A 19352-nucleotide genomic window follows, 5' to 3' on the forward strand; every position below is an offset into this window, starting at 1 on the left:
ATGAAAATCCAGGATACCCCCGCAGCACTATCTGGGCAGTGCCAGGGCAATTTTAGGGGCAGAGTCAGGAATTATCTAGGCATAACCAATATCAAATAGCAGTACCTGGATAGCAACATATTTAGGGCTAGATTCTACACGTGGCGCCTAAAAAAATCAGTGCCAAAAACCTCTCCACTTAAGTGGTATTTTATACGCCGTGTCTAAAGTTCAGTGTGGTTTATAGAATAATGCGTAAGTGGAGAGGTCGTGAGTAAATTTAGGTGTGTCCATTTGCACCAACGAAAACATGGTGCAAATGCTCATACCTAAATTTATGTGTGGAGCACTCATATTCTATAATTATGTGGGATCCACGTCCAAATTTTACACGTGGTCCAAAAAAGGAGGTGTGGAAATGGGAGGGTCGTGGGCATTTTGGAGCAGAACATGGGGTGTGGCTTTGGGTTACGTGCAGAATTACAGAATAATGCTCTGTGTGTAAATTTAGGTGTGTCCATTTGCACCAACGAAAACATGGTGCAAATGCTCATACCTAAATTTACGTGTGGAGCACTCATATTCTATAATTATGTGGGATCCACGTCTAAATTTTACACGTGGTCCAAAAAAGGAGGTGTGGAAATGGGAGGGTCGTGGGCATTTTGGAGCAGAACATGGGGTGTGGCTTTGGGTTACGTGCAGAATTACAGAATAATGCTCTGTGTGTAAATTTAGGTGTGTCCATTTGCACCAGCGAAAACATGGTGCAAATGCTCATACCTAAATTTACGTGTGGCGCACTCATATTCTATAATTATGCGGGATCCATGTCTAAAATTTACACGTGGTCCAAAAAAGGAGGTGTGGAAATGGGAGGCTCGTGGGCATTTGGGGGCAGAACATGGGGTGTGGCTTTGGGTTATGTGCAGAATTACAGAATAACGGTGCTCTGTGTGTAAATTTCGGTGTGCACATTTGCACCACATTTTCTTTGGTGCAAATGGCCGTGCCTGAATTTACGCATGACTCTCTACTTAAGCGTGTATTCTACAAACAACAATGAACGTTAGATGCAGCTTATAAAATACTGTTTATGCAGGTATTTTTGGCACTGATCTTTTAGGCACCATATATAGAATCTAGGCCTAAGTGTGAATTCTATATAGGCAGTTACACACATAATTGCTGTTATAAAATATTAGCATAAGTGGGCACTTACACGTCAACATTTAAATGTGGCTACTTACACCATGTCAATGGCTGATGTAAATGACCCAAGGAGGTTTTATGACAGGAGACGGCATGAGCCTATTTGTCCCATTATCAGGGCTGAAGGCAGGGGGCGGAGCTTGCTGCCATATTGAGTGACCCCAAACAATTGCAGACACTATTGAAAACAATAGCAAATCTGTGAGGTTTATACTGTTTTAATACACCTCCTTGGTTTTTTCATTCTTTGTGTTAGGAGGGGATTGGGAGGGTGGACGTAAGGGGAGATGGAGAGAGGGTTTGGGGAGTTCTGTGACGGGGAGAGGGTTATATTCAAAATGTATCTGGCAGTATTCCAGAGCTTGCTTTGTTATTTGCAGCACTGTTTTGTGGATTTCAGTGCTGCGCTATCCCCCAGATTTTATATATGGAGCCTAAAAACTCCATGTGGAACTAAGCATATTCTATAAGATTTAGGTGCAGTGTATAGAATACACTCAGTTGATACTGTAGTGCCTAAATCTATGCACACCCATTTACGCCAATAAAAACCTGGTGTAAATCCGTGCGAGTAGATTTAGGTTCACTGACCCGTATTCTGTAATTATGCACAGAAATTTTGGAACGCCCATGAAATGCCTATAAATATGCCCACAAACATGCCTCTTTTAAGCTACGTGTGTTTATTTTGAACTGCGTGCTTTGCAATATAGGCGCTGTTCTTTAGAGAATCCGCTTAGCGATTTCTGTGCATAAGTTATGATAATTGCCAATTTACCTTCATTATTGCTTGTTTAGTGCTGTTAAAAATGCTGATTACCTTGTTACATCAAATAAGTTACGCGCGTATTTCCACGTGGAATCTAGGCGCCATATATAGAATCTGGTCCTATATGCCTTTATTTTTGCTTATGATGACAGTAAAGATGTTTCTATATAAAAACAATAGCAAACATTTATAACTGCCTATGTGTGTGTTTTTTGACAGCTTTTTTTTTTTTTTTAATTTAAAATCACTAAACAGCATAAAAAATTATTTTCAGCTTTTCAGCTATAAACCGATTGCCCAGGAGAGGCGAGCTTTGAATCAGACAATGTGTCTTGCACCAAATTGGTGGTGAGAAGAAGCAGCAGGTAGGAAAGTGCTTAGGTGGCAGTAAATGAAAGCAGTGTCTCGCCTAAGTTAAACAGGTTTTCTCTTTTCATACCTATTCTTCAGCTTTGCAGAGTCAGGTATTTTAATTTTTCTTCTCGGTAACTGTTAGGTGATACTTTGTTTAAAGTACACCAATATGGCGGCAGCCTGGGGGAGACGGCTTCAGCTTTTTGACATCATTATTATTAATATTATTATTTTTACCACTTGATATACCGCAAGTGATCCCTGAGGCAACTATGCAGTTAACAATTTCTATTCTATACCATCTCCTATAATTAAACCTCCTTGAAATGACCATGACTAAATGTTGCAGTTTAGAATCTTAACGTGTAAGTGCTGGGCATGCTCCTGACCCACCTATGCCCCTCCCATATGCATGCCCCCTTGCAATTACATACTATCATGGGCATAGCCAGACCTCAGCGGGAGGGGGGTCCAGAGCCCAAGGTGGGGGGGGGCACATTTTAGCCCGCCTCCCCCAGCCACTGCCTCCTCCCACCAGCTTCGACCCCCTCCCCCGCTGCTGCCACCCCTCCCCCACCACAAGGTACCTTTGCTGGTGGGGGTCCCCAACCCCCACCAGCCTTAGTCTTCTTCAGCACCGGTCTCCGGCGCGTTCGCTCACTTCGCTGATCTGTGCTGTGGGTCCCGTGCTGGACGTCAGGACTCACAGCGAAGTGAGCGAACGCGCCGGAGACCGGTGCTGAAGATGACTAAGGCTGGTGGGGGGTGGGGACCCCCACCAGCAAAGGTACCTTGCGGCAGGGGAGGGGTGGCGAGGGGGTCGAAAGTGGAGGGGGCCAGGACTAAATCTGTGGGGGCCCATGCCCCCGTGGCCCCACCTAGCTACGCCCCTGCATACTATATCTTTTACCATAAATTTCTAAAATAGTGACTGTGTGGCCCTTTTACTAAAGGGTTGCTGAGCAGCAACCTGGAACTACCGCCGGCCCAATGGAACCGCCGGCGGTAGTTCCGCCTCGAGCATACGCCATTTCAGGTGCTATAGAAAATTATTCTGTAAATTCTAGCGCAGCGCTAACTCAGCGGTAATCAGGCAGTGCTGTGCGCTGCCTGGTTACCACTGGGTTACCTTGGGAGCCCTTACTGCCACCTCAAAGGGTAACGGTAAGTACTCCCCCCGCATGGCCACATGGTAAGAATAATCTTACGCAATGGCCATGTCTTTTTAAGTGGTTTTTTTACCCATTGCGGTAAAAAGGGTCCTGGCACATGGCAAAAATAGCCCCTGCCACTACTGCAAGGCCTTTTAACCGCAGCTTGGTAGAAGGACCCCTAAGTGCAGCTATGACCATAACTGCAAATTAGATACTAATAGCACCAATTAACTATTGGTGATTTGTTGTTAGTACCAATTAGCACCAAATTTGCCAATTAACTGATGTACAACTTGCATTAATCTATAACCCACGTATGCAATTTTATGTGATAAGCGCAAAAATGTGTGTTTTAAGATTATAGAATGAAGGAGATTGTGAGCAATGGTTGCCAAAATCTGTGAGAAGATACTAACCAAACAATAGGTTTATTCAAAGAACAGTTCCAAAGACTCGACGTTTATGCCTGTCCTTGGTTGACACGCATTTGGCCTCATACATGCTATTTTGGCAAGATTTTATTGTATTATAGTTTGATGCTGTCTTTTGGATTCTCTAGTCAGTTTATGTATTGTCATCATCAGTAGCTGAGTTACCTTGTTTGACTCCTGAAGCAGGTGCGGTCAGCGCTGAAATGCAGGACTGTGTTGAGTCTTTGGAACTGTTCTTTGAATAAACCTACTGTTTGGATGTACATTTGGTCTACCCCCTACTTCTTTCTCTTTTTGTACACTGTGTAGTTTGTTGTTAGGGGGATACTTCTTTTTGTTTTGCTTTAGAAGATACTAACCACCATCACAGATGTCCACAGAAGTCCTTTTATCCTGACAAAAATTAGTCTCATGAGCTATATGAGATTTCTTGCTTTCAAAACAATGATATCGATTATCAAAGCGAATCAGGGACTTAAATCCATTATACTACAATCACAGGGGACATAAATTTTGGGAGCAGTTGTCACACAGAACTGTGAACACACATTGAGAATTATTAACACAACTTACAAATTCTTTAACTATTTAATGCAGGTGTGCAAAACCATATCCCTGGAGGGCCACAAATAAGGTTGATTTTTTTTTTTTTTTGTTTCTTGGCATATTCACAAAGAAAATTGAATGGTTATATTTTCATACATTGGATCTGAAAGCCAGGTTAATTTACATAGCTTGGTTCTGCAGAAAAATACCCCTGTTAGCAGCCCTCAAACCAGTGGTATTCAAAATGATCCTCATGCAACATACACATCCTCTCCAAAGCAATCAGGTTTTCAGGGCTCCCTAATGAAAATACATAATAAATATATATTTGAACACAGTGCATGCAAATCTATCTCATTCACATTCATTAAGGATAGCTGATAATCTGACTGGCTGGGAGGGCCTGAGGACCGGTCAGAGCATCACCTTGGGAGACACTTTCAACATTACTAAAGGTAATAAATAGAAATATATCAAAATCAAAAGCTAATCAAAAATGTATTAAATTAGTCCAATAAAAAAAGGATCATCTTATTTTCTTTTCTGTTTTGATTTATTTCTATTTAGTAGCTTTAAAAGTGGACTAACACAGCTACCATACCACTTTGCTCAACATTGCTAATGAGTGTAAATTTCAATTTTGGTGTAGTACGGGGGGGGGGGGGGGGGGGGGAGGGGGATCATTGCTGAAGTTAGATACCTGGCAGTCTTTTTCTTTTCTTTTTCCTCTGCTTCTTCTTTTTGAGCTGTATTCAAGCTTTCAGCATCTGCCAAATTATCCACAGCAATGGCCAAAAATACATTTAGCAGAATATCTGGTTCAAACCATCTTAAGGGCCAAACAGTACACATTGTCACTATCATAAGCTTTGTTAGGGTGAAGGACTGTTTTGCAGGACATCCTTAAATGAGACCATATCTCACAATCAGTTTCTGATATTGCAGATGTTTTTCTAAGGGATTCAGTTCATCCACATTTTTGTTGGGTCATAGAAAACTGTAAAGAAAGTTTTAAGCCTGTAAAATGTACTGGATATTTTCCTGCATTGATTATGTTCTGGTGTATTTCTCCTATTTGGCCAGCAGGTGGTGTTTCTTTGCTGTAAAGCTGTCACAGAGAGCTGTGTGTTTTTTCTTTAGTTTGACACAAACAGGAAGCAAGAAGCAGTATATATTTGAAATATTGTTGACTAGGCTCTGATTGGCATGGAGTTTGAAATTACCCAGCAGTTGTTGCTAGCTGAGGCTTGGTGAATTATATGTCCTGACCTTCCCAGGTACTGTTTAGACAGTATATAGATGTTTAGTTAGTGTTATAATTTATCCATATTTAGTTACCTGTTATTGTTTGCTATTTGCACGTTTTTTTGTTCATTGTTCTAGTGTGACAATAAACCTGTTTAGTTTGTTGACTCTGCTGTCTGGACTGATAAAGAATCCTGGTGGTTTGTGTGTTAGGTCTGTGAGTGCTTTCTGGGAACTGTGGGACCACTGGAAGTATGGCCCCAGTAACCTAGAAATTACTGGGGATAATTTAAGAGTGGGAGACTTGCCCAGAGGCGGTTTTAACCCAGTCGGTGCTAGTGTAGAGCACAAGCAGCAGGTGCAGGCAGACCTGAGCTGTGCTGGGGATAGACCCTCTAAGTGGCCGCGGGGTAATCCCAGAAGAGTGGCTAGGCATTTCGTGACAGAAACAAATGGTGAAAAAGGCAGGAGAGCAACTGTAGAAAATATATATGTCGAACAGGTAGCAAATATCAACCAAGAAAAGAATATAATAAGCACAGACTGACAAAAATATTAAAAGGATCCAGGCGCAGCCACCAGAACCCCAATACATTCTATTAACATCCTCAAATTAATTGCCCCTATACATTTGTCCAAAGATATTGATTCATCCAGAAAGGACTTCAAGGTGACATCAGCAGCTGACAAACTGAGGTATAAATACTTCTACCTGAAGCTGAGATAAGTCCAAACTGAAAGGCTACCATTTCCAATGGAAAGATTTTAACAGCTTTTGCTTGGAACAGAAACTTTACTGCTGAGAGTAAAAAAACTTCCTCAACATGCTTTACTTCTAGGGGTCATTACATCATGAGCCAGGAAAGGGACATGGGACAAACCAGAGGGAGGGGAGGAATTAATCATAAATAGGGTTTCTGCCCTACGGAATCAACCTTTGTTTTGCTACCCTTATCTACGTCAATTAATTGCACACCAAAAAGTGGCAGTATAACACAAATTTACAGAATATAAATCATATAGACAGAATAGTGGACAACACATTGAAATCCTCAGTTCAGTGCATAGCAATGGTCAAAAAAGCTGAAAAAAAGGAATTAATCAAAAAGGAATGGATAATAAAACAGAGAATATTATAATACTTCTTTATAGAACCATAGTGTGGCCACATCTTGAATACCATATGCAGCTCTAGTCAGCTGCATCTAAAAAATGATGTAAATGAACTGGAAAATGTACGTTGAAGGGTGACAAAATGATAAGGGGATGAAATAAGTCCTTTCTGAACGTTTAAACAGGTTAGTGCTCTTCAGTTCACAAAGAGATGACTAAGAAAGGATATGATGGAGGTTACAAAATCATAAGTGAGGTGGAACTGTAGATAGAAAATGATTAGTTACTCCTTCAAATAGTACAAAGTGGCCTAGTGGTTAGGGTGGTGGACTTTGGTCCTGGGGAACTGAGTTCGATTCCCACTTCAGGCACAGGCAGCTCCTTGTGACTCTGGGCAAGTCACTTAACCCTCCATTGCCCCATGTAAGCCGCATTGAGCCTGCCATGAGTGGGAAAGTGCTGGGTACAAATGTAACAAATAAAAATAAGTCAAAGAATGCTCCATGAAACAAAGTAATAAACAGGTAGCTGATTAAAAATACTTTTTACAATTTATTTTAATCAGTTAACAATCAATTAAGCTGTGGGATTTGTTACTAGAGGATACAGTCAAAGCATAGCTGAGATTAAAATGGATTTGACTAGGGGATGGGAAGTCATTTGAGTGCACACTATGGGGTAAATTCTATAAGTGGCACCTAAAAATCAATGCCGAAAATTTTACGTGCTGAGCACTATTGTATAAAGGGTACCCATCCTTTATAGAATAGCAGGGAATAAACCATGCCTAAATTAAGCATAGTTTGGCTGAATTCTATATTTATGCATGTAAAATTTTGGAATGCTCCCAGAACACCCCCAAAATGCTCCTTGCCATGCCCCCCCCCCAAAAAAAAAAAATTTACATGCACTAGGATTGTTGGTGCTGATTGGCTTGTTAAGCAATTAAGTTGCATGCCCAAATTGGCTACAAGTGCTGATTTGCATGTGCAACTTTAGTCACCGTTTATAGAATCCAAGAGTATATACATATAGGGGGAATTCTATAAAGGACACTAAAAATTAGGTGCCCAAAATTTGTGCGCTAAGATAGTATTCTATAATGGGCACCCAGATTCCATTATAGAATACAGCTTAAGGTGGTATTTGGGCGCCAACATTTAGGTGGCTAACTTTAGGCACCCATATTTATGCTATGTGAAAATCATGTGGAAATATGGGTTTCTAAATGTTGGCACCTAGGCATACAACTTACAAGTCTGGTGACCATGTATACCCCACCCATGCTCCACCCAGATGCATACCTCCTTTGCAGTTACATGCTAAAGCATTTATGCATTAAGTTATAAAATAGTACCTAAGTGCAGTATGTGACTCATTGCTGTTTACCCCCCACAGTTAGGCACCTAATTATTGCCTAACTTCTGGCAGGACTACTATAGAATTAGGGAAATAACCGCATTTTCTTAAAGCGTGCATGCTATTGCACACGGCGCACACTCTTTCCCAATAGTACACGCCTGCAAGCATGTGTGTGCAACTACTGGGAAATGGTTGCACCATGCTTTAAGGAAAGGTGCACACTATCAGTACCATTTTAGACAGGTTGTACAAGTAGGAATTCAGATGTGTGATCAGTGCATCTAAATTCTCACTTGTACTTTTAGAAGAGAATCTGCTAAAATACGGCGAGAACTGGACATTTATACGCCAGGTGCATGCAGAAATAAACATCCATTTCAGAACAAACCATACATACTACTGACAGGTTCCAAGCCAGCATATAACCGGCTATCTTTCTGATCTTAGAAGGATGAGAGTATTAATCTCAACGCTCAGTGATTCGTTTCCCTTACCACTATGGCATTTGGGGGGGGGGGGGGGAATACAAAAATCACTGGGGGATTTAAGGAGGTAACCCCCTAACCCTTCACTGGATGCTACTCAACAGCAGATGTTTCCAATAATCTAAATGTGCTTAGAAACTGGGTACTCCCAACGTCAGTCTTTCCAGGACATAGATGTTTAGTCCCCTTCTGAAAGGGGAAAAAACATCTACGAACTTGCTATGCCCTTGTCCCATCTAAAACATGTCCATGCCATACCCCCTTGTTATTTGCACACACATGGGTTGATAAGTGAATATCCCAGCTTTTTGTAAAATAAGGGACTCAGACAATATGTGAGATGAATGTTTAAATAATCTAGAGATGGGAATAACTAGTGAGATAATTACATTTGCTGATCACACAAAGTTATTCAAAGTTGTTAAATCAGAAGAGGATTGTGAAAAACTGCAAGAGGACCTTAATGAAACTGGGAGACTGGGCATCCAAATGGCTGATGACGTTTAATGTGAGCAAGTGCAAAGTGATGCATGTGGGAAACAGGAACCCAAACTATAGTTACGTGACGCAAGGTTCCGCATTAGGAGTCACTGATCCAGAAAAAGATCTAGGTATTCAACCATACTTGAAATACTTGCGTGCATTCTGATCACCACATCTGAAAAAAAGATAGTGGAATTAGAAAATGTACAGATAAGGGTGATTTAAAATGATAGCATGGATGGGATGACTTCCCTATGAAGAAGGCTAAAGTGGCTACGGCTCTTCAGCTTGGAGAAGCAACGGCTGAGGGAGATATGATAGAGGTCTATAAAATACTGAGTGCGTGGAATGGGTAGATATGAACCGCTTGTTTACTCTTTCCAAAAATACTAGGACTAGGGGACATGCAATGAAGCTACTGAGTAGTAAATTTAAAACAAACTGGAGAAAATATTTCTTCACTCAACATGTAATTAAACTCCGGAGATCATTGCCAGAGAATGTGGTAAAAGCAATTAGTTTATCAGAGTTTAGAAAAGGTTTGGATAATTTCTGGGCTTAATGGACCTTCAGTCTGTCCCAGTATGTCAACATTTATGTTCTTAGGTTCTTAAATGTGAATAGGGCTTGTAAAAAATCAGAGCTTATGTATGAATAATGCACATTCTTAATGACATTCAATTCCACTAAAAAAAAAAAAATGAACATGAAATATTTCTGGGTGCACATCCCTAGTATGAACAAGTTCCCAGAAAAAAAAAGTACATGAACAGTGATTAGTTAGTAAACTTTGGAGAGTATCACTTATTCCCAGGAATGAGCTACAAGGAATGGATTTGATCTTTGGAATCTGCCAAGAACTACTATACCTGTATATAATTATTTATTATTATTATTTATTGCACTTGTATCCCACATTTTCCCACCTATTTCAGGCTCAATGTGGCTTACAGAGTCCTGTTATGGCATCGCCATTACAGGGTATAATATACAGTTGGTGTTACAGGGTATAATATACAGTTGATGTTACAAAGAGATCAAGGATGACAAAAAGAACTAAGCAGACAATTATAGAATGAAGATATTCAGAATAAGGGTGAGGTGGTGTTGTATTATAGTTAAGCTATGGATTCTGATGGTAGGCCTTGTTGAAGAGATAGGTTTTCAGGGATTTGCGAAAGTTAGTTATTTCGTTAATTGTTTTCAAGTTAGTTGGTACTGCATTCCACAGTTGCGTGCTCATGTAGGCAAAGCTGATCACGTGTTAGTTTGTATTTTAATCCTTTACAGCTGGGGAAGTGTAGGTTAAGAATGTGTGGGCAGATCCTTTAGCGTTTCTGGGTGGGAGGTGCACGAGATCTAGCATGTAGGTTGGGGCATCTCCATAAATGATTTTATGACCAATCGTACAGATCTTGAACGCGATATGTTCAATAATATGTAAACTGCTGTGCTTGTATTACAAAATCTCAATCTCATACTTCCTAGGGAACCATATGGCCATGGTTAGAAACATTAAGCTGGGCTTGATGGAACTCTGAACTAAATAAGCATTCTATATTTTGGATTTCGTCCAGCTATGGTTGTATTTTTCCATCAAACATGACAGATTACAAAATTCCCCTTAATTCTCCTCTCTCATCATTGCTTCCCATGTTGTTATGCCTAAGCTTCTATACAAAAAGATTTTTTTACATTCAAATAAGTTTATTTATAGATTTTCACATTTATTCTATTAGCAGTTGGCACTTATATCAAATTCTTACTGAATTAAAATATACTGGTTCTAGATCATGCGTATAGAAAGTATAGTAGTTCAAAAGTATATAACATGAAAATGATAAAGGGAGAGCTATAAAGAAGCCAGAGAGTTCCAATTTGGAATGCTGGCAATCATGAAGTCCAGATTCACAGAAAATTAATTGCACAGAAAGGATACAGTTACCACATATGAACAGAATAATGAAGTATATACAAACTATCATTCCTGAGGAGGATGGTCCACCATAGGCCATAATACCATCATACATGACAGCATTCCAGTCTTCACCTGTCAGAATCTAAAGAGTAGAACACATGGACTGAATAATTTACAAATAATTCTGAACGGACATTTCATTTAGATCCAATTTGGTTATTATTATTTGTTATGTAAATTATTTTGGGGCCGCAGGCAATGACCTGGATATTCAATGTTAGGTCTAATCCAGGCACCAACATTGAGGGCCCTGTTGGGTAAGATGCGCTAAAATTAGTGCAGGCTAAATCCTAAAGTTTTAGCATTTAGCACGTGCTAATCATTAGCAGGAGCTAAAAGCATTAGCGCCCTTAGCGCGGCTTAGTAAACAGGAGGCTGAATATCCCAGCCTCCATCAGCCACTAAGAGTTATGCGGATGCTGGTCAGTTTATTGGGCCAGTGGCCGGATAACTGCCTGGCTAAAGTGAGGATAGCCTTTTTCTGATCTAACTTTCCCCAGGAACTTTCCTGGTTAGCGGACTGAAAATTGCTACAGCAATCAGACATTCAGCTGCATTGTTTGGTTAATAATTCAGTATATCTGCTCCTGAGCTGGTAAAATCACTTTGAATATAGCCCCCTTTGTGTTTTTATACATAAAATCAGTATCTCCCCGAATTTACAAATCAAGTATACGTGCAGCCCCATTTTAAGAGAGGTCATAGATGTGGGAATTGAGATGCATAGGTCAGTGCGTCTGAAGATTCACTAGTATTTTAGAACAGAATCTGCCAACATAGAACCTGTTCTAAAATATAGATGAAATGGGCATTTATGTATCAGGTGTGTACAGCATAAATATCCATTTTAGAAAAAATAAATATATAAAAAATGGACAGGTTCAAAGCTAGTGACTTTAGAAACATACCAGTGACAAGCAGAAGAAACAACCTCCACAGAAAAAGTACACCAGGCACAAAACAGTAGAGGAGACAAAAACGAGGAACCTCCCCCAGATAGTGTCCAAATTCTCCTTATTTTCCAAATGGTTCTACAGCAAAGGAGACTCGACACTACTCATGTTTCGGCCGTATTGGCCTGCATCAGGGGTCTAAAAACCTGTCATGTCATTCGTATCTCCAAAAAAAACCCACAAAACAATCAATTGATAGCTTCTGTGCAGAATAAAATGCTTTGCTGGCAAATCGCCGGCTAAATGCGATTTGTCGGCATGGAGGGGCATAATCGAAAGGGGCGCCCAAGTTTTCCTGAGGACGTCCTCACAGGATGTCCTGGTGAAGGGGCGGGGAAATCAGTATTATTGAAACAAGATGGGCGTCCATCTTTCGTTTCGATAATACAGTCGGGGACGCCCAAATCGCGAAATTTAGGTCGAACTTAGAGATAGTCGTCCTTAGAGATGGTCGTCTCTGATTTTCGCCGATAATGGAAACCGAGGACGCCCATCTCATAAACGACCAAATCCAAGCCATTTGATCATGGGAGGAGCCAGAATTCGTAGTGCACTGGTCCCCCTGACATGCCAGGACACCAACCGGGCACCCTAATGGGCACTGCAGTTGACTTCAGAAATTGCTCCCAGGTGCATAGCTCCCTCACCTTGGGTGCTGAGCCCCCCAACCCCCCCCCCCAAAAAAAAACCCACTCCCCACAACTGTACACCACTACCATAGCCCTAAGGGGTGAAGGGGGGCACCTACATGTGGGTACAGTGGGTTTCTGGTGGGTTTTGAAGGGCTCCCATTTACCACCACAAGTGTAATAGGTAGGGGGGGATGGGCCTGGGTCCGCCTGCCTGAAGTGCACTGCACCCACTAAAACTGCTACAGGGACCTGCATACTGCTGTCATGGAGCTGGGTATGACATTTCAGTCTGGCATAGGGTGAGAGGGGGTTAGTGACCACTGGGGGAGTAAGGGGAGGTCATCCTCAATTCCCTCTGGTGGTCATCTGGGCAGTTCGAGCACCTTTTTGAGGCTTGGTCGTAAGAAAAAAAATGGACCAAGTAAAGTCAACCAAATACTCTTCAGGGACGCCCTTCTTTTTTCCATTATCGGTCGAGGACGCCCATGTGTTAGGCATGCCCCAGTCCCGCCTTCGCTATGCTTCCAACACGCCTCCGTGAACTTTGGTTGCCCCTACGACGGAAAGCAGTTGAGGACGCCCAAAATCTGCTTTCAATTATGCCGATTTGGGCGACCCTGGGAGAAGGACGCCCATCTCCCGATTTGTGTCGAAAGATGGGCGCCCTTCTCTTTCGAAAATAATCCTGAAAGTGTTTTATCCTGACACAGACACAATGATTGGTTTCTTTTGTCAGTTTGGCATTTGGGGAGGGGGCATAAACCACCTGGGGATTAAGGGGCAACCTCCCTTTTTCCCTCAAGTGGAATGCTGCTCAATAGCAGCTGTTTACCAAATCTTAAGCATGCTTGGTAGCAGGTGTAACTCCCTTCATCTATCTTTTAAGACATAGATATTTCATCCCCTTCTGATATGGTCACTAAACATCTACGAATTCGCCACACCTTTGTCCCACCCAAAGGGGCATAATGTGGGCATGTTTTAAGCAGCATAAGGGTGTGGCAAGTTTGTAGATGTTTAGTCACCATTTCAGAAGAGGACTAAACATCTATGTCCTTAAAGATCGACATTGGGAGATACACACCTAGACCACGTCTCCTTGCCATTTGCATGAACTTGGGTTTGATACATGCATGTCCCATACTTATAAAATGAAGACTTAGACATTTGTGCAAGAAAAACCTTTAAGTGCTAGTTTATCTAAATTATTTTTATAATCTTCCAAATGTGCATGAACTGTCTTCGACCTTTTATTGCACTAAGACTCTCTAACTTGTTAAGAGCGATATTAGTAGTTAAATTGCAGGTGCATCATGCCCAAACAATGGGAATAAATTCTCGGCGGGTCAATATTCAAAGCGATTTAAGTGGGCAGGAGAGGCTCCATCCAACCACCAATATTCAGCGGCACTTAACCAGGCAGTAGTGCTGAATATCGGCTTTGACCAGCCACATTTAAAGTGGGTAGATAAAGGGTATTATGGGTGCAAAGTTGGTGAGAAGCCAGCAGTTACGTGGGTGCTGACAATATTCAATGCCAGCACCCGCATAACTAACTGGGTGACTTTAGGACAGCTTGAAAGCAGTCCTAAATTCACCCAGTTAGCTATGCAGGCCCAGGTTGAATATTGTCCAGGACCCGCATAACTTTTTACAGTAGTCAGTCCTTCCCATTCACCACTTCTGATACCCCTCCCACCCACCCAAAACAGTCTCCCTCCTACTAATCTTCTTCTGGAACCCCCCCTTCTGATTCTCCTCTCACCAACCCAAAAACAGCCCCCTCCTTCTGATCCCCCCGAGCAAGGTAGGAACTCTCCTCCCACCCCGCTAGTCCTGATAGCCCCCCCCCCCCGGGTCTACCTAGAATCCCTGTTGGTCCAATGGGTTGGTGGGGGCAAGAGCAAACCCCAATTACGCCTGCTTCTAGTGACTGCTGCAGCAAAATGGCTGCCATGACCTCTAGCAGCAGCCCTGTAGTTCTTGGTAAGGGACTCTCGTCTGACCTTTAAACCATATAATGAATCAGTTCTGCATGCCTTTTTCTTTGCCATTCACCATATTTGTGCAGTCAGACATTTTCTTCCCCTTCCCTATGTCCATTCTCTCATCCTCACTCTTGATATGCCTCACCTGGACTACTGCAACTCTCTCAACATTGGTCTGTCTCCGTATTCTCTAAAGCACCTCCAACTCATTCAATCCACATCAGCAAATTTCCTTTACAACACCCACCATTTTGAACATGTCACCCCCCCCCCCCCCTTTCTAAAGTTAAAACATTGGATCCCAATCTCTGCTTGTGTCAAATTCAAACTCTTGACTTTAGTCTATAAGGGATGCCTTCCCTCTGCCACTGACTATATCAATAAACTTCTTGTCCCCTATGTACCCTCCCATTCCCTCCATTCCTCACAAACTGACCAGCTACTTTCTCCTTCATCCTCTTTCCTCTGTCTAGAGGTCTCCTACGATACTACCTTCTGCTATGTAGATCCCAAACTCCAGAACTCTCTCTCTCTACACTTATGCCCTGAATCTTCCTTCACCAACTTCAAGGCTTCACTCAAGCACTGCTTTTCAAGGAAGTGTTTGGTACAACAGCATGAATACGTCTCGGTTTCTTTCTGTGTCCTTCCCCCTCTTTCCTCATCTGATTTTAATCTCTTCTCCTTGCATTTTTTTTTCATGTATCTTCATGATAACTGTCTAGTAGCCATGACTGTTGTTTCACAGTATATGAAGCTGATGTAAATAAACAAATAAACATTCCCAGTCCTGCCCTGCTGGCAGCAGATCCAAAATGGCACTGGCAACCACTAGCAGTTTCACAGTAGAAACTGTGGGGGGTCATCTTTCCATATAAGGGCTTCCTTTGCTTCACACAGAGGAATCCAATCCAACTTCACAAAAAGTCTATAATTACACAAATCTAAATCTTCAAAATATCTCTTGTTTTGGATTGTGTGGTTGATATTGATCAATCTCCCATCTGCAGGCCATTTGCTGACAGGTCAATGTAAACTGAAGGCCTAAGATGAAGCCAATTCTAAAAATACAGCTACCATAGTCAAAGGCTATAGCTGTGCCAAAGCAAAATACTGCCACGCATATGTTCTGTAAACAACAGCATTCAGAGAATATAGTCACAGCAAAACATCTTAATCCATCACAAATTTCATTTTCTAAATTAATTTAGCTACTTAATGATGGAGAAAATAATAAAATGAAAATATGTTGACTCCCATACTTAAACCAAATTTAAAAGCAAGATATTGGGCTGACCTTGTGGCACAGTATCTTTGAAAAGGGACCTTGGTTTAATTCCCATCTTAGTTCTTCCACACTACAGGTAGACTGCAGTTGAGGATGCTGCTGAAGCAGTGCTCATAGCCCGTGGGTGGAAAGTCTTTGTGTAATGGTGACATCTAGTGGTGAATTTGGGGTTAATGTTTACAGAGTTCTGATAGGAACCCTGATGCTTGAACCCTGCCAGAAGGCTTTTGTAATGACACGACTAAAGCTAAGTTAGAAGGCCAAATCCACAGAATGAAGGTTCTTAGTGAAAGAACATAGTCCTGGTTTCAGTTATACTGGAGGCCCAAAGGGGTACAGAAAACTGCTGGGTCATAAATATAGTAATACATGGAACCATTATAGATATGCCACTTCTAGATTAAGATTGGGCCAGATTAGATCCACAATGATACATTATTTATATGATGCATGCCATACTTGTAGGTGTACATAAATTTCCATTTTTCATGATCAAAAAATTCTACATACCCAAATGTAGGAGTAGCCTGGTGTGTATGGAATCTACTAAAAATCAATAACACACCCCATTTTTTTCAAACAAAAGGAAAAGTAACAATTTGTGGAAAGCTCATTATTTCCACTCTTGTATTCTGAAGAGTTTCTGGAGAAAAGTTTCCCAGACAGAGTTAACTAAAGGCCTTTAGGTGCATTCCTCAAATAAGATCACCTATTTAAAAACCATAACAAGAATAGCTCAAAAAATGTTTTCAACAATGAAAAATATATTAAGGTTAATAAAAAGGGTAAGGAATTCAATCTAGAAATTCTAATAAAAAAATAATAAAGTTTACCTGGAATACAGTTAAGAGAGCCTGAGGAAAGTTATCAAAGGTACTCCGTTTTCTCTGAGTTTCATCAAAATTAAATTTGCCCCCGAAAAGCTGCATCCCGAGCAAGGAGAAAATGATGATGAAGAGGAAAAGCAGGAGCAGTAGCGATGCAATGGACTTCATTGAGTTTAGCAAAGACGCTACAAGGTTGCTCAGGGACGCCCAATGCCTGCAAAATTTAACGTGTGGTGTACGTTAACACAAAAGAAGTGGAATATTAGCAGCCATATTCAGAACACTAATCAGATAAGTAAGTGGCTAAAGGTTGGACAGCAAAAAGGCTGCCCTTCTTGTCCTAACTATAGTCACAATGCTAACCCAGCACTGGTCTGAATATTGGCCAGTGCCCGGTTAACTTCTGAGTTGTGGCATCTGCCTTCTTGGTGCCCCTCCTTTCCCTGTAATGCTGATCTCTCTTTCACTCACCCCTGATGTCAAGAAAGGCTGACCAAGCCCCCACACCCACCCTCCACCCCCTCCCTTGTCATCCTGGTGGTGTAGCGGTGTCTCAAGAGCAGGAGCAATGCCCACTCACTCCTGCTTATCACAGTTCCTTTAACAAAATGGCTGCCATGACCTTTATTGGCAATCTTGCAATACTCACTAGTACATCACTCCAGCCCTTAAGATCCCACTAGGCCACCAGCACTTGATTTCCCCTTGACTTTCCTACTGTCAGATTGTAAGCCGCTGAGATACATGTTTGATGGGTGGGATAGAAAATCCCTAATAAACTTGAACCTTGTAAACCCTGGGAGGCCTCGAGGTTGGGGGGGGGGGGGTGATTGGCAGGGGTAGAGCTCAGTGAGACCTTCTTGACATTGACGGTAGGATGGAGAGAGAATCAGCATCACAGGGGAGGGGAAAAGTGAATCAGAGGAACAGAGGACAGTCACATCCTTTATACAGGTCTTGATGGATATTTAGCCGAGGCCTGCATAAGTCCTGGATGAATATTGGCTATGACCCGTAAAAGGTCTGGCAGCTAGCTCTGTAGGATTAGTACCAGATATCAGCACTGGGGTGCCCGGACATGACCCAGCAGTGTATATCCAGGGCTAATTCTGCCCACAGCAGTCAATTTTAAAAACTGTTGGCCACCATGGGCTGAATATTGACTGGACAGATACACATACAGGCACACACTCTTCTTACCTTGTAACTTTAAAAATCCTAAAGACGCACACAGCGAAACACCGAGATCCCAGGGGTGACATGATTTCCAGCTCCACCAGAATGGTTTCAATAATACCACCACAGACCACAAAGCAATCAAAACGATTAAAGAGGGACACGAAATAAGCCTGCAGGCCTAACTGTACATCTTTATTACATTTCACAAGGTGAATAAAGCAGAAGAGCTTTGTTTGCAATTTCTGTGAAGAAATAAGATATTTAAAAATGGTGTTTAATTCATTTTTGCTCACATTGTTTCAAACTGCATAAACCACCTTTATAAATCACAACTATCACTGCCAATTACTGTCATCTCTACAATAAACCAATCTACTTTACCAGAAGGGAAATCTCTCTCATGAAATTCTACTTCTGTTGAAAATGACAAATAATGTCATATGTTCCATATACTGCTGTGACTATACATGAATAATACATAATATTTATAACTACTGCAGAGGAATGTCTTGAATTTTAGATTTAGTATGTTTTTCTTTTTGGAATGTACAATCTGTTGGATAGCTGATCAAATATAGTTAACAAATTCACCTAACATTCATTTAACAGCTAATCTATTAGGAATCTCAGGGGTCCTTTTACTAAGGTGGGCTGAAAAATGACCTGTGGTAATGTAGGTGCAGGTTTTGGGCGCATGCAAAATCTTTTTTCAGCATGCCTGTAAAAAAAGGCCTTTTAAAATTTTTGCTGAAAACAGACGTGCAGCAAAATGAAAATTGCTGCGCGTCCATTTTGGGTCTGAGACCTTACCCGCCAGCCTTTGACCTAGCAGTAAGTCTCACGCGGTAACCAGGAGGTAATGACCTATGTGTGCCAAATGGCACTTGGTGCGTGTAGCTGATGCACGCCAGAAAATAAAAAGTATTTTCTGGCGCCCATAGCAGGCACGCATCAAAAATGAAATTACCGCAAGGGCCACACAGTAGCTGTGTGGTAACTCCATTTGGCGCGCACTGGGCACGCATAGACGCTTTCACGGCTTAATAAAAGGTCCCCTTAAATTGTTAAATTGAAAGGTAAATCATTTGGGAACTACCTTGGATCAGAGTCAGCCATTCTGGCTGATTGTAATGCTCAGATGAGATGGTCAATGTGTTGAGAAAGACCAAGACAATAACCAGCCAATAGAATGAAACAGATTTTACTGCAGCTCTACACCTTCTTCGATTGAAACGGTTCCAGCGACGCCAGCGTCGACTGAAAAGAAATGAACTGTATTACATGACCAAAATGTCTGGAGCAACAAACAGGCTTAGGTAAGGAACCAACAAGGATAATTAAAGATCTGAGGAAGCACATTTCATTTTTAGATTA

The 19352-nt window shown here is 41.6% G+C and overlaps 1 protein-coding gene across 1 annotated transcript in view; it reads right to left on the reverse strand.

Moving 5' to 3' along the window:
* The window catches only part of CACNA1D (calcium voltage-gated channel subunit alpha1 D), a 384574-nt gene that overhangs the window by 158084 nt on the left and 207138 nt on the right, over positions 1-19352 (reverse strand). Inside the window, 6 exon segments of the mRNA XM_030205472.1 lie at positions 5146-5260; positions 11073-11193; positions 16806-17013; positions 18000-18176; positions 18178-18220; positions 19075-19235. Coding sequence (XP_030061332.1) covers positions 5146-5260; positions 11073-11193; positions 16806-17013; positions 18000-18176; positions 18178-18220; positions 19075-19235 — 825 coding nt within the window.

The sequence above is a fragment of the Microcaecilia unicolor genome, chromosome 6 (genome assembly GCF_901765095.1).
Source record: "Microcaecilia unicolor chromosome 6, aMicUni1.1, whole genome shotgun sequence".
Lineage (NCBI taxonomy): Eukaryota > Metazoa > Chordata > Amphibia > Gymnophiona > Siphonopidae > Microcaecilia > Microcaecilia unicolor.